Source organism: Cotesia glomerata, linkage group LG3 (assembly GCF_020080835.1).
Source record: "Cotesia glomerata isolate CgM1 linkage group LG3, MPM_Cglom_v2.3, whole genome shotgun sequence".
NCBI lineage: Eukaryota > Metazoa > Arthropoda > Insecta > Hymenoptera > Braconidae > Cotesia > Cotesia glomerata.
In genome coordinates this window covers 12,766,202-12,782,489 of record NC_058160.1, presented here as the reverse complement: position 1 = coordinate 12,782,489, position 16,288 = coordinate 12,766,202, and the positions used below count along the sequence as shown (strand labels likewise).

The 16,288-nt window shown below is 30.9% G+C and overlaps 1 protein-coding gene across 1 annotated transcript in view; it reads left to right on the top strand.

Annotated features, from left to right (window-relative positions):
• The window catches only part of LOC123262179 (serine/threonine-protein kinase DDB_G0283821), a 33,937-nt gene extending 21,391 nt beyond the window's left edge, over window positions 1–12,546 (top strand). Inside the window, exons 3-5 of the mRNA XM_044724312.1 lie at window positions 7,182–7,728; window positions 10,735–11,271; window positions 11,523–12,546. Of these exons, the coding sequence (XP_044580247.1) occupies window positions 7,182–7,728; window positions 10,735–11,271; window positions 11,523–12,035 (1,597 nt within the window). The 3' untranslated portion in view covers window positions 12,036–12,546. The remainder of the gene's footprint in view (window positions 1–7,181; window positions 7,729–10,734; window positions 11,272–11,522) is intronic.
• Window positions 12,547–16,288: the final 3,742 nt, after the last annotated feature.

Genomic DNA, 16,288 nt, shown 5'->3' with positions numbered 1-16,288 from the left:
ATTCCCTTAAACGGTTATACATGATTCATGCTTGACCAAGTTTGATCAGGCATGGTTATTTGTGATTTAACAGAATAAGTGAGCATGAACCTGCTGGACTGTATTTGGCTTTGTACGATCATTCATGATCGGGCTTGACTAAGCGTGGCCATGTACAATAATTTTTTCCGTGACCAAAATCAATACTGGTTACGATACCATTATGAATCTGATTCGATTAATGTTCTGAAAGTTTTAAAATTCAACAAGAAAATTATAATTATGTTATAATTTTGTATAGACTGACTCAAATTTCAAGTGTCTCAGAACAGTAAGAAGCTGGTCAAAAAACAGTAGTTCTAACTTTTCATATGGAAATATTATTCTTCATGCAATTACTGTTAGCGAAGGGCTATGATTACCGAATCTATATGGTGATCGAATGAAATTTTATTGTTAGCATTTGTTTTGCCATTTTTGTTTTTAATTAACATTAATTCTTATTTAAGTCAATAATAGTTTCGTTATCCATAAATTCACTGTAAAATAATTTAAACTACAATCTACTTTTATTTCGGCTGCCGAATAGCCTTTTTTCTCTTCAGCTTGGTTATTATCTCCCCTCTGTAAGAGATCAATATTTTATTCTTTATTCCGTCCCCCTTCAGCTTTTATATTTTGAGAACTCGCAATCTATTTATCAATTTCTTCATCGGTCGGCTCCTCCTGCTTACTCCCTGTTTTTACGCTCATACCTTCTAACCCACTTGGCTTCTTCCTCCCGGTTCCCCCCAGTACCTTCTTAAAATGCATTATCCATTCTTTTCTAGGGATTCCTCTGTTACATCTTCACTTTTCTTCCAATACTTTTTAATGAATTCCTATGCTTTCTTCCCATTTCTTCTTTTTCTTCCTTCTCAGTTCCCTGTATTTTTTCCTCAACCTGCTCAGTGTTGCAACGTTTTGTCTCCTCCTTCTTGTTCTATTCGATCTTTTTTTTAATTTTCTGTATTGCTCGTCAACCCACTCTCCACTATTCATCGAAGCCCTGATTTTCTTTTTTGTGCAGCATCTCTTCCTGTTAGCCCTGTCCATTTATCCTTCCCTTCCGTCCCCTCCCAAACCAACTCTTCTTCTCTCTTGAATGACTCCGCCTCATTTTATTCAAGCTCTGTACCAATTTGGCCTCTCTCTTATCTTCCTTTTTCCCTCACCATCTTAATAATAACTAGCTGGTGATCCGAGTCAAGCCTATACCCTATTTTCATCTTTTTAATCCTGTCCACCACTGATTTACACTCCCCTCTGTTGAAGGTCCATCTTTCCTTCTTTACCTCCTTGTTTCCATTTAAGACAATCCATCCCATTTTATCCAGCAACTCTAGCATTACTCTCCGCTCGCTATTCATCACTGTGCCTTTCGACCACCTCTCTTCTCCTTCGTTGAGCTCAGCAATACTGGACTGTCTTCCTATTCTCGCATTTCAGTAGAGTTGTGTAGTTCCGGTTAAATTTCAGATCGAATGTGGAACGTTTCCTGAGCTTAAAGGAACTAGTTCCTGAAAACGTTTCCGCGGAACTATAAAATTTTTTTAACTTTTATTATAGCTAAATTTATAAATAGTCAATAAGATGACATGAATATTTTTAAACACAAACTTTTATCATAATTTATTTATTTATTTAACGCCGTCGGCAATTTTACAAATGAACAATTCATAATAAAATTTTATTGCAATATTTTGATACAAATATTTGACATAAAAAATGAAATATATGATTGGTGCTTTACTATAAGTACCATGGGAAATCACCAATCAAAAATTATTCTATAAATATCGGTCGACTAATTCGCATTTTAGTGGTGTTATTGCATACCCTAATGACTAAAAAGCAATATTTATTAGTTTACGTTTCTTTACATGCAAATAAATATATGCGTTGGTTGGTAACGGCGGTAGCGACTGATGAAAAAAAAGAACGATGTGAGTATACTAAAGTGATTCGGGAGGACGAAGAATATGTGGTGAGGCTTTCGCCTACCTCCAAAAAGGCCGATTCCTGGGCTCAAAAGAGCTATACTCGCACATATATTTGTCTTACTTTCACCATAGTGAAAACACAGTCAAGCTCACGGACAAGGAAAAACCTCTGCTCTCTTGTGTTAACAGTCATTGAGCAGCAGCAAAGAGTTGCGTGTAGTTGTAAGTGTGTGCAACTCTTTATCGACTCCTTCGGCAGTCCACTCTCTGTGGGCACATCGAGATGTCCCCACAGACAATGAACAGTATCCAGCGAGGACCACGGAGAGGCGGAGTCGATAGAAGACCATGTTGTTTGTGTAGTGTGTTGTATGTAAATTGTGATTCTACGTGTAAGTGTTTGCGTGTGTGGAGTGCCCGGGCACTGTGTAGTAATTCGGGAGGACGAAGAATATATGGTGAGGCTTTCGCCTACCTCCGAAGAGGCCGATACCTGGGCTCAAATGAGCTATACCCGCACGTATATTTGCCCCACTCTCACGCAACAAAAACACAACCAAGTTTGCGGGCAAGGAAAAACCCTGCCCTCAAGCATTTACGCTATCATAGAACAGATGTGAATGGAGTTGAATTTAATGTCAATCTGTCCTCGTACTCAGTCAACTGGTGGCCGAGCGATTCAGCCCTGTGAATTTCAACTTCGGTCATGTGAACCTGACAAAAAAACCTTGGTTATTTTACCCCCCGGTCATTTGACACTTATAAACTCAACCTTTAAGAATTTCATCCTATGGCTATTTCATCCATCGAAATTCATCGTCGGGACATTTCAACCCCAGAAATTCACTCTTTGATACTTTTATGGCCGATTAGTATTGTTAATGTAAATTTATGTTATTTTTCAAAAAGTAAAAAAGTAAAAATCGTAAAACACGATTACGGGCGTTTGTGTTGGACTATTTCTGAGTAAACACACTTATAAATCATGTTAAAAGTGCGCAACACGATTACAGGCATTTGTGTTGGCCTATTTCTGAGTAAATACACATATAAATCTTGTTAAAATTGCGCAACACTATTACGGGCGTTTGTGTTTGACTATTCCTGAGTAAACACACGTATAAATCTTGTTAAAAGTGCGCAACTCGATTACGAGCGTTTGTGTTTGACTATTTCTGAGTAAACACACGTATAAATCTTGTTAAAAGTGCGCAACACGATTACGGGCGTTTGTGTTGAAATATTTCTGAGTAAACACACGTATAAATCTTGTTAAAAGTGCGCAACTCGATTACGAGCGTTTGTGTTGGAATATTTCTAAGTAAACACACATATAAATCTTGTTAAAAGTGCGCAACACGATTACAAGCGTTTATGTTGGCCTATTTCTGAGTAAACACACATATAAATCTTGTTAAAAGAGCTGGGGTCCAGGGGCGAAGCCCTGGTGGGGGTTGGGGGGGCGAAGCTTCCCACTAATGAAAATATTTTCTGTTATTTAATGATGAATTTCCAAGGGTCAAAAGACCGGGGGTTAAAATGACAAACGGGTCAATTTTGGAGGGTGAAGTGACCGGGTTGAAATAACCAAAAGGTTAATTTCAGAGGGTCAAATGACAGGGGGTTGAAATGACCAGCGGAACATTCGTTCCCGGATATTTGAACCTCTAAAATTAAAATTAAACCGCTGGTCATTTCAACCCCCTGTCATTTGACCCTCTGAAATTAACCCTTTGGTTCTTTCAACCCGGTCACTTCACCCTCCAAAATTGACCCGTTTGTCATTTTAAACCCCGGTCTTTTGACCCTTGGAAATTCATTATTAAAAAACAGAAAATATTTTCATTAGTGGGAGATTTATATGTGTGTTTACTCAGAAATATTTCAACACAAACGCCCGTAATCGTGTTGCGCACTTTTAACAAGATTTATACGTGTGTTTACTCAGAAATAGTCAAACACAAACCCCCGTAATAGTGTTGCGCACTTTTAACAAGATTTATACGTGTGTTTACTCAGAAATAGTCAAACACAAACCCCCGTAATAGTGTTGCGCACTTTTAACAAGATTTATATGTGTATTTACTCAGAAATAGGCCAACACAAATTCCTGTAATCGTGTTGCGCACTTTTAACATGATTTATAAGTGTGTTTACTCAGAAATAGTCCAACACAAACGCCCGTGATCGTGTTTTACGATTTTTACTTTTTTACTTTTTGAAAAATAACATAAATTTACATTAACAATGCTAATCGGCCACAAAAATATCAAAGGGTGAATTTCTGGGGTTAAAATGTCCCGACGATGAATTTCGATGGATGAAATAGCCATAGGATGTAATTGTTAAAGGTTAAGTTTATAAAGGTCAAATGACCGGGGGGTAAAATAACCAAGGTTGTTTTGTCAGGTTCAAATGACTGGAGTTAAAATTCACAGGGTTGAATCGCTCGGCCACCCGATCGGATAAGTATCCGACAAAAGAAATAGTTCATGGAACTATACCGCTCCGGAACGGTACAACTCTACATTTCAGTCTCTTCCAATTATCTCCTCTAATTACCATCGTCTTAAACCTGAGATTATGCCCCCACTAGCTTTTCCTCTCCTCTTTATTTTCACTGCCGGATTATAATTCTATAGCAACTCATCTGATAACTTACTTCTTATTGCCCCCATCTTTTTTCTTTGACCCATATTTCCGTCATCCGATGACGTCAAACTCCTTCAAATAATCGTAGAAACTTTACTCCTCCCGCCTCTTCCTCTATTCACTTGTCTTTGATCACTCCTCTCCCCTTCTCGTTTTTGCCACTTTCACCAGTTCGTTTCATATTCTATCGAGCTTGTACCTTGTTTCTATCCAAATCTTGCCAAATCTCACTTTCACACTTTTTTTCCTTTCCCTCTTTGCCAACCTGGCGCGCTCTTTCTCAACTTTTTGGTTCTTTTCATTCTCTATAAATATCTTCCTTCCCTTCAACTTTGCCTTGTTATGTCCAAGGGCGTTTTTTGAGCGGTAGCGTAAACGGTGGAGGTTTGGACTAACAGTTTAAAGAATACGCAACGAAGGTTTTAATTCCGTTGTTTTAATTATTTTTGTGGGACGTTTTCGAAGTACGAATTTACCACGCCTTCGTTTGAGACTGTACACGGATTTTAATTAGGAGTAGATGTACTTACTACTTGCTGGATTATTTCTTAGGATCGGATCCGTGATTCCGGGGCTGATCGTAGTGCCTTTTCCTTGATTGGACCCTCTGTTGGTATTTGCAGCGAATGGATGTGGATGGATTTGGGCTGCTTATTCTAAGGGCTTCTTATTTTTATGAAATGAATTTATTTAAAACAGATTTCACTTCTTTTTAAGATTTATTTTAATTAACACCAAAACTTTTACACTTTCACAAATTTTATTTAATCGAAATTATTATAATGAATTTTATTTGAATTTGAGCTAACGTCCTCCAGTCCCCCGTAGGGTAAAGTCCGCAAATTTAGCTTTAAAAGATCTTAAGAAGTTACTTATTGACCGAACTCTCGCCTAAGTGCAGGGCAAATTAGAACTTTGAGAATCCGGTTCTCTAGATTTTCTTATTGATCAAAATCTCGCCTAAGTGCAGGGCAAATTAGAACTTTGAGATTTTGACTCTCTAAATTTTCATCTACTGACCGAGCTCTCGCCTAAGTGCAGGGCAAATTAGAACTTTGAGAATCCCGACTCGTAGATATTAATAACTAATACGTGGCCTGCCGGTTGAAACCGCGTCCAAACTTCCTTTAAGTGCGGAGCAAATTAAAGCAAAGGACTCTACAAGGCACGGGCCCGTCAGTTAAACGCGGAAGTCGAATTAACCAACTAAGACGTGGATTTGGCTGTTGATCGCCTTTTTAAAAGCTCGCGGTGCTGAGATTGCAGAAGTCCCCGCTAGTCAACCAGCAGTCACGTAGCTTACATTTTATTGTGGCTTTCGCGCATGGAGAAGTCTTCCATCTGCGTGGGTGATTTAAATTAAGAAAAATGAGAAGAGAGAAAAAAAATTTGCGGGTGGACATAACAGCCTTATTCTCAATAACCTCCTCCTTATCTTCTTACCTCTTCATCTTCTTTCACACTACATTTCGATTCTTTTTCAACTCTCTGAATACACTTATATTATCCTTTATTTTCACTCTCTGTCAAAAACGCACACACACACCGTACCACGTCTCGAACAGAAGTCGCGAAAAATTAATAAATAGCAATTTTTATCCTAATTCTGGCGAGTAAGTGTAAATAAAAAACGCTACTAAGACAGATTCGCTATATACATTCGGTTATACTCTTTATTTGTTTATTTGTAAATAAAACCGGCACACAAAAAAAAAAGTTGTCAGTACTTTTGACCAGATCTACTTATCTTTATGTATTTTGACGCGATGAATCCGAATCTGAAGTCAGTTTTGCCCGTACACCCTCAAAATTTTGAGTAAAATCCAAAAAACCAAAAAAAAACCAAAAAATTGCGAAAAACTGCAGTCACAGCGATGAACAAAATTTTTTGGACCTAGATCAAGTATGATTTTTATGTATTTCAATTCACTGAATCTGAATCTGAACATAATTAGCCCGTTGAGCCGTCAAAATTTGAAAAAATAGCAAAAAATCCAAAAAAATTGCAATAAATCATGAAAAATCGAAATTATCGAGATAAAAAAAATTTTTTGGATTCAGATTAAGTATGATTTTTATGTACTTTGTTTCACTGAATTTAAATCTGAAATCTTGCTCTTTTAACGTTTTAAAATAAAAAAAATCTCAAAAAACCAAAAAAATCGGGAAAATTACAGCCATAAATATGAGAAAAAAATCAATTAAACACGATTGTTAATGACTTGGGTGCATTTTAATAGATGAAATATGATCTTAGAATTGAAAAATTAACAAAATTTTTAAAAATTAGTATATAAGAAGAAGGTACGAAACCATATTTTCGAATTTCAGACTGTCGTTTATTTGTATCAAATTTTTTAATCTTCAAATGACCTACGCAGTGGGTTCCTTTGACGTTTTCTGTTTTCTTCTGGTTTTCTTATTTACAGTCGTATATTTTTCGATTATTTTTGAAAATAACTAAATTTACAAAACGAAATTTATATTGTACTCTTGAATTCTTTTAATCAAGAAGATAATGGAAAACAAGTGCTTTCTAAATAATGTTAAAATACTGATTACTTTCAGATTTATGGGTGTTTGTGTCCATGAGGGTCAGTTACATGCATTAACAGAATACATAAACAATGGTAGTTTGGAGCAACTTATTATGGCCAGGCATCTACCTTTAAGTCATTTAACAAAAATGAATCTTGCTCAAGACATAGGTCGAGGTATGGCATATCTTCATAGTAGAGGAATTTTTCATCGTGATTTGACGTCGAAAAATGTTTTAATCAAATGCCACGAAAAAACTGAGAAACTTACAGCAGTTGTCGGGGACTTTGGACTTGCATCGAAAATTCCAGATCCAAATTCGGGATATCGATTAAGTACAGTTGGTAGTCCGTATTGGATGTCACCGGAATGTTTAAAAGGACAGTGGTATGATCACCGATCAGATGTTTTTTCTTTTGGTATAGTAATATGTGAATTAATTGGACGCGTACCTGCTGATCCTGATGTTCTTCCACGCTCAGATAATTTTGGCCTTGATTATCTTGCTGTAGCAGAAATTTGTGCTCCAGCAGATCCACCACCTGTCTTTTTACAACTTGCCTTCAATTGTTGCACCGTAAGTAACAGAAATACTAATTTTTTTAAATTAATAACTTTGGAATTTAATGCAAATAAATTATTTATATTATTTCAAATATTTATACAAGGCTATTTGAATAAAAAATTAACTAACTATTTAACTTTTCACTTTAAAAATTAAATGTTTTAATGAAACGGAAAATCTGGGATAACTATGGCACGCCGTTTTACTTTTTAAAGCTTAAAATTTTTTACCTAAGGTTTAAATTATAATTAACATTTTTACTGTTTTTGAATTATGTTTGACATAATTTTTATTTGAGATTATTTTTTTGAAATCTATTTTTATTTCACTATTGATAATTTTAATTCTATAAGCATATAGAAATATAGGGTTTTGGAGCATTTTTCATTTTTAATGATATTATTTTTTACAATTTTTTCAACATTCTTTTCAAGGAGGAATCAATTTTTATTTGGAATTTGTAGCTGTACGCATATTTGCCGATGCTATATATATGATAGTAAATTTTGTTTACGTTGTTGAATATAGATGAAAATTTTTTTTCCTCTTAGAAATTATGATACAAAAAAACGAACTCATTTTTATTTTTGAATACTAGATATGCTATATGAAAAATTTTTTGAATTTTATTGAAGCTAAATTTTTATTAAGCTGATAAATTTAATTCAGTCCCTAAAAATATAGTATACAAATATTAATCATCATTAAATATGATAAAAATTTATTAAACTTCTGTTTCAATTTTATATTGTATCAAAAAAAGTAACTGTGATCTTTAAAGTTTCAAAAGAATCACTATTGAATAACAAGTTATCCTATTTTCATATAATTTTTTACAATTTTAATTTTAATTGATCAATTGATATTTTGTTGATAATGATAATTATGAATTTTGAGATTATGTTTGCATGTATATGGATCATTTTAATATTATTGTTCAATAATTCTCTAGCTAATTAATGATATACCAGAATAATGATATATGTGATATATAACTTGTACAGTTATTTTGAGCGGTAATGCATTTAGTTTAAATGCTTTCGGTTATATTAATTATACTTATTAACAAGGGTTCCAGAAATTTATTAATTAAAACTTTCATAAAAATTAGTGCGATGACGGAAAAAATACTTTATCATTGGAAAGTTTTGTAAGTAAAACGACAGAATTTAAAATCATGGAAATCAATTGAATTTTATTTGAAGTATCAAAAAATATTAAACAATAATTAAGTCGATCTGTAACTTAGCAATAAAAATTATCAATATTGATAATTTTAATTTACAGGATGAATTAAAATTATCACTAGATGTTTAAACCATCCGTGCAGCCAATACAAAATCGCGGGATTTGATGGGTCTCGGAGTTAAAATTATCTATTTAGATAATTTTAATTCGAACTTGGAATTAAAATTATCAATATTGATAATTTTAATTCAGACAGAATTAAAATTATCAATATCGATCATTTTAATTCCAAATTCGAATTAAAATGATCGATTTTCATAATTTTAATTCAGACTCGGAATTAAAATGATCAATGTTTATTATTTTTAATTCAGACTCGGAATTAAAATTATCAATATTGATAATTTTAATTCATGAATTCATTTGTTATGATCCGTATTAATAATTTTTTGAATCGTCTATTAATTCAATCAGCTAAAATAATTTCTTGATTATTTTGTTATAGTGTATTTGCTGAATTTTTATGATGATAGAACATCATAAAGAAATATGGAATGAAGGTCATGATTTATAAAAATTTATTCATATTTTATAATGAAATAAAGTTTTCCCTGGTAATTTATTTTTCATTTTTCGTTGCTTATTTAATAATGCGAACAAAAAATTACTAGATATAGAAATTTAATGGTCAATTATATGGATTTTTTAGCACTTTGGATGTCTTCAAAAATAAAATTAAAAAATGTTTCAACAATAAGTTATAATTCTTTAGCATCAGTTAAAAATTTAAGGAATTAGCATTATGTACATAATTGAAAAGCCATTAATTTTTTATATCGTTGAAATATTTAGCTATTATTGGACGATACTTTAAATAATTAAATCGTCATATTATTTCACTTCCTACAAAAATAAAAAAAAATTCGATGCAGCATCAATAATATTCGTCAATTGGAAATTGTACATTCTAAATAAATACTCAACGTATATATTACACATAAATCAAAATAATTATTTCCTTTCTTATGAAATAACTAATTTTATGTTAAAGAATAAAAATGCACACAATTTTCTATATGTATACATAGTTTGTAAATATTTTACTTACGCACAATTTTTAATAAAGTAAAAAAATACAATGTTATAATATCTTGGTACGATTTGTAATAGAACTGTTATAATTATTATGGAATTTGTCTTTTCAATGAATTTTTATGACAACTATTTTTTTATGAGTTTAAAAAGTAAAACGGCGTGCCATAGATAACTTAAATCCTATTAGGATAAAGAGTACTGTTTAAATGCTAGGAATTGCATCATCTCAATGAATCAGTTTAACATTATAAGTATTAAGTAAAAAAGATTTGAAATAAAATTTACATGGATGATATACCGGTAACCGTAGAGCATGTTTTTGAAATATTTACAAATCAATTGAAATTTTCTGAGAATGTCATTTGAATTACCTTTTCAAATACAGTGAACTGAATTTCGATTTGATAAACTATTTAAAAATTTTAACTGTTATCTTCTCATTTATTTTCTAATTAAGATATTTGTTCACCTTCATTCACACACAATTATACAAACATAAAAACATTACTTTGAAAATATTCGGAATAAATTCCTAAAACCTTAAAATCACGATTGTGATGAAGATTGAATCTCTAAAAATTGGGCTGACATCAACAAATTTCCTAACTTCTGCAAATATACGGAATTTTGTTAGTGAAACTCAAAAATTGTCAATTTTTTTAATCAATCTAATCCATACAGCATAGGTGATCTTAAACTTCGGACATTGAACTTTAAACTTTTTTGTGTTCACAGTATGAGCCCAAATCTCGGCCAACTTTTCCAGAAATAGTTATAATATTAGAAAATTTAATAAAGAATTATAATCAACAATCAAGAATTCATTATCATGCGATACCACGAAGTGCCGAAACAGCTTTATTAACTCTCGATGACAATGTCAGAGAAAGTAGGTGTGCTCAACGTTGGACAGCTAGACGAAGAAGTCATTCAGCGGATGCTAGAAGTTGTGATAATGCAACTCCTTCAGATAAAGCTCGGTGTCACTCATCAAGACGAGTTGCTGAAATTGCTAGTCGAAGTGATCCTCATTATCGACCTATGACAGCAAATCCTTTTCAAGCTCTAGGAGGAGTTAAAAAAATCTTAGGAGATCTTTTTTCCAGTTGCCTTGAACTTCCATCCCTTGAAGATATTAGACCCAATATTGTCGACAACGTTGATTCTAAATTTAAACTAACGAATAGTGTCAACATTACCAAAGTTCTAGAGAGAACAAAACCTAATTCCGAACCAAGTAGCCCTACTGCAAGAAGAAAATGGGAAAAAAAGGTGAGACAATTTCAAATCACAGTTACATCTGGAGTTCTCTGTATCAAATCGGTAATTTATTTGTAATTATAGTTCAGATTAAGATGAAATAGCACGTGAGACATTCTTCATAGAATATAAATATATTATGAAATCAGCACATCTCTACTTATGAATTACACTTAGTGGAGACGTTTCACTTACTTGTGCTTAGAAATTAAATTGTTTACGGTTTGCTCAAAGTTGTTTAGCAACATATTTATTATTTCCAGGTTATAAAAACAGGTGGAGGTACTTATTTCTTTGCTAACCCTGTATTTAAAGAAAGCTGGGAATTTCGGAGACGAGGCAGCTGTGAATCTGGATTCTGGAGTTGTATCGATGAGGATTCAAGCCCAGAATCATCTAATCATCGACACGCATCTACGTTAAGTAGTTCAGCAGCCAGTAGTTTATTTCTCTTGGACGACCATCGAACAAGTTCAATATTTACAGATTCTTCTGAAGATATTGCGAGTCTTGGTGGAGGAGATTCGTCTTATTGGGAAGAGAAATTAAACAGTATTGGCTCCTCTAGCACAACTATTTCAAAAATAGTCGAGTACTTCGAAAAAAAACAAGGTATTGGTAGTAAAAATACTAATGATAAGGCTCCGAATAAAATAAATCTATTAAAAGCAAGTTTTGAAAGCGGTGTACCATTGTGTAACGTCTCTACTGCTCAACGACTAGTTATTTGTGATGGCGCCGTAAAAAATAAATTATCCCTTTTCGATAAAAAATGACTCAAATATCACTATTGTTCACAAAATGAATGTTTTTGAGTATTTGAAAATTCTGTATTTGTATAGATAAATATTTATTAGTAAATATATAATATGTAACCATTTTATACTTTGCCCGATCAAAACTCGAACGAAGTACTTTCGTGGGATGCAATTTTACGTTAAATTATTATTTTTATTAATTATTAATTATTCAATGGAAGCCCTAGCCATTGTTTATTCTCAATTTTGATTTATTAACTTGATCGCAGTTGAATAAACTTGTTTGTTCATACAAAACATATTATTAAAACGATTTTCAATAATTATTTACAAAAGAGGATGTTAATAGAATGTAAATATAATTACCAAAGTTTTAAAGTATCTCTTAACTCCCTAATTATCAGTTTGTCATGAGAACTAAGAATATATGTGCAAATTTCCTTGTTACTATTATCTGACGTACCACTATTATATAAATATTATTTATTGTCTTATAAACAAGCTACAATAAAATATTTTTTCATTACTATTCTATTAATTGTTCATTGACCATTTTAAATATTTAGTCGATTACTCCATATCTGTAATAAAAACTATACACGTTTAACATTAATATATATATTAATATATAAGGTAGTACTACTGTTACCACAAGAGTCAAATCCCAAAACCTAACCTTATTTAATTAACGCAGTAGATTTCCCTATACTAAATCGCGTTGAAGAAAGAGAGACAGAAATAAATTTTGAATGTTTTTTATTAACAAATATTCTCATATTCTCTGAAACCATACTGATTGTTATTAAATATATTTTAGATGTTATTTTCTTTCATTATCTTAATTTTTATAAGAATCTGAACGTCCAGTTTTGTGAAATAAAACAAAGTTTGTGATTTTCCATAAGGATCAATGGTAAAGATAAAAATATGTAAATATTAATATCTTTTTTTCAGTTCTCTGTAGGCCTTCAAAAATTTATGTGGTTATTTAAGATATTATTATGTACCTGTATGCCAAGTTTCATCAAATTCTGAACGTCAATTCTAAAACCGGTAGTACTACCTTAAGTTTATCAGTATTTAGATTTAAATGTTGTAAAAACAACATTTTTTGTATAATCTTTTAAATTTAAGGTTTAATTGAAAACAGTTAAAAAAAAAAGTAACTTTGTCAATGTGAAGTTAGTGCATTGTTTGAAAACTGTAAAAATGGTCTAATCAATATTTAAGGCGGCCTTATATTTTGTATATCATATTAGAACTAAATAAATTTATAAAAATAATAAAATCTGGAAATTATTAATTAAAAAAATTAATATTTATTTTTAAGCAATCTGCAATATAGAATTCTTAAGTACAAAGGAAAGAAAATTTTGTATTTACATTCTTTTGATTAATTCTCGTGATCTGAGAACTAAAATAATTTAAAATTACGAAAACAAAAAGTTTGAAAATTTTATTTAATTAAAAATTACTTGAATCGTATTATCAGTTATACCTTAAAACGTTATTTTTTTAACGTAGGATTTAAAAATTTTGTTAGAAACTTTGAAAGTGTTTCATCAGCAGGAAATGAAATTTTTTGAACTAACAAGAAATTTATAAAATTTTTTTTTTCTTATTATGTTAAAAAACAAAAAAAAATTATTCTTAACGAAGATTGAATGTCTTAATTTCTTTTATTATATATTTTTAAAACCAATGAACTCAACTGCATGAATTTTTGTCGAATATTATGAATGTTATTCAAAATTGATTCAGATCGAATTGATAAGTATAAAAAAGACCAATTTACTTTTTTGGAGTTTACTCCTTAAGAATCGATTTTCATATAAGGCGCCCTGTATGAGAAAAATATGGAGAGTAAAACCTACTCATCAAATGGGATAGTAACGTTTTTGGTGCGCATCATTTCTCGCGCACCTTTCACTTTTCAATTGTGTGTGTGTGTGTGTGTGTGTATATACTTGTGTGTAGCCAGCACACACAGTATACTGCGTGATAGCTGATAGTCTAGTCAACAAGTGCCTTTTTGGTCAACTTTTTTCAGCAGTCTCCGAAAATTATGATTGAATTGTCATTCGATTCAGAATGGCATTTAGATGATTTTCGAAAAAAATGAAGTTCCGCTTGCAAAAATTGCAGAAGTTATTAACAATTAACTAAAAAAAAAAATGGGGTTTAGATTTTGAAAATATCTCAAAAACTAATAAAGATTTTTCAAATTTAAAAAAAGATTCAAAAAGAGGAAGAAATTTCCTAAAAAAAGTTTTGACTCCCGAAATCGTAGGACTAATATTTATAATTTTCCCAGAGGGTTGAAAATACGCCCGAAAACGGATACTCCGGTTTGCACAAGCCACGCCACCTTCGGACCTTCAATGAATAAATATTATTTAAACTTATTAAATATAAAAATTAAAATTTGAAAAAATTCAGGCGCCTACAGGACAGATCAATGAATAATAATCCGTGGTCCAAAAATTTTTATCGTGATCTTTCAATAAGTTATCCATTAATTAATTAACAATTTTTTGTAACACGAACATTAACATTGCAAGTGTGATAATTGTTAAACTATTGATATGAGAATTTTTTTCCGTTCGTGGAGCTATTTTTCAAAGGTCTTAGAAAAGATTCCCGTTGGAAAAATTAAAAAATTGTTAATTGTCGTTTTTTTATTAACAATTTACTAAGGTGAAAAATTATAAAGCTTTATTAAACATTGAAAAAAATTTTTTTTTATATAATATTATTATTGATCCATTTTCTTATGATCAGAAGCTACTTAAAAATGATTATTAATAATTTTTACCTCCTATTGTTTAAAAAACTTTTATAAACAAATGCGTTGCTTATGAGATAATTCAAAATTTTTTTTTGATAATATAATCTTTGTTGATAATTATGATTAAAAAAAAAAAAACAGTTTTTTAAAAAAATTTTTTTACTGCTTAAAAACGCATTTGTTAATTGCAAAGGTTATTAAGAATTAACTGGAAAACGGCGTTTAGTTTTTTACAAATATCTTAACAACTAATAAAGATTTTCAAAACTTTTAAAAAAATTCAAAAAAAGGAGGAAATTTCCTAGAAAAAAGTCTGGACTCCCGGAACTGTAGAACCAATATTAATAATTTTCCCAGAGGGATGAAAATAAGGCCGAAAATGGGTGCTCTGGCTTGCGTAAGCCATACCTACTTTGAACACTTGATTAATAAAAATTATTTTAACATATTAAATATAAAATTTAAGAATTTAAAAAAATCAGGGGCTTACTGGATAAATAAATGAACAATAATCCGCCTGAAAAAAACTTTATCACAATTTTTCAAAGAGTTATGCAATTGTTAATTAATAATTTTTTTTCGGCTTGAACATGTACATTGCAAGTGTGATAATTGTTAAACTATAACTATTTGAGATTTTTTTCCTCTCTTGGAGCAATTCTTGGAAGGCTTCAAAATAGATCCCCGTTCGAAAAATTAAAAAATTTTTATTTTTCAATTTTTTATCATTAATTTTCGTTATTGCAAAATTATAAACTTAAATTAATCATCAAAAAAATTTATTTTTTCAAAATATTATTAATGATCCGTTTTTATGTTGTCAGAAGCTGCACGGAAATAATTTTTTTTTATTTTTATATTTTATTGTTTGAAAAATTGTTATAAACAAATGCGTTGTTTATAAGATGATTGAAAATTTTTTTATGAAATTTCAATCTTTGATACACATAATGATTTTTAAAAGAAAAATTGTTCTTTAAACAAATTTTTGGAGTTTATTGGAGTTTACACATAATTTTGTTATTTATATCTATCGATATTAATTTGCGATTTGAAAATATTAACAAGTTAATAGAGTTAGCTATTTTGACGAATTAATTGCATAATTAATGAAAATAAATGTATCATGTATGCTTCGAGTAGTATAATAGTTAATTCCATTTACCATCATTTACTAATCTATATGGGGTATTCCATGCCAAATCGACCACTTTTGACCCCGACCCTTTTCGATTTGGCCGAAAGTTTTCCATCCTTTTCTACCCTATAAAAAACGGTTCTCAGAATTTTTTTGAATTTTTTTACCTAACTCCAAAAAAGTTATGAATTTTTCAAAAAAATGGCTTTTTTATTTTCAAATAGCCATAACTTTTTCAAAACTAAACATTTAGGTACCTTTTTTTTTTTTAAATTTTTGTTTTTAGATGTACTTTCCGATAAAAAATATTAAAAAATTTTTGTAAGTCAATACATATGGAATTTT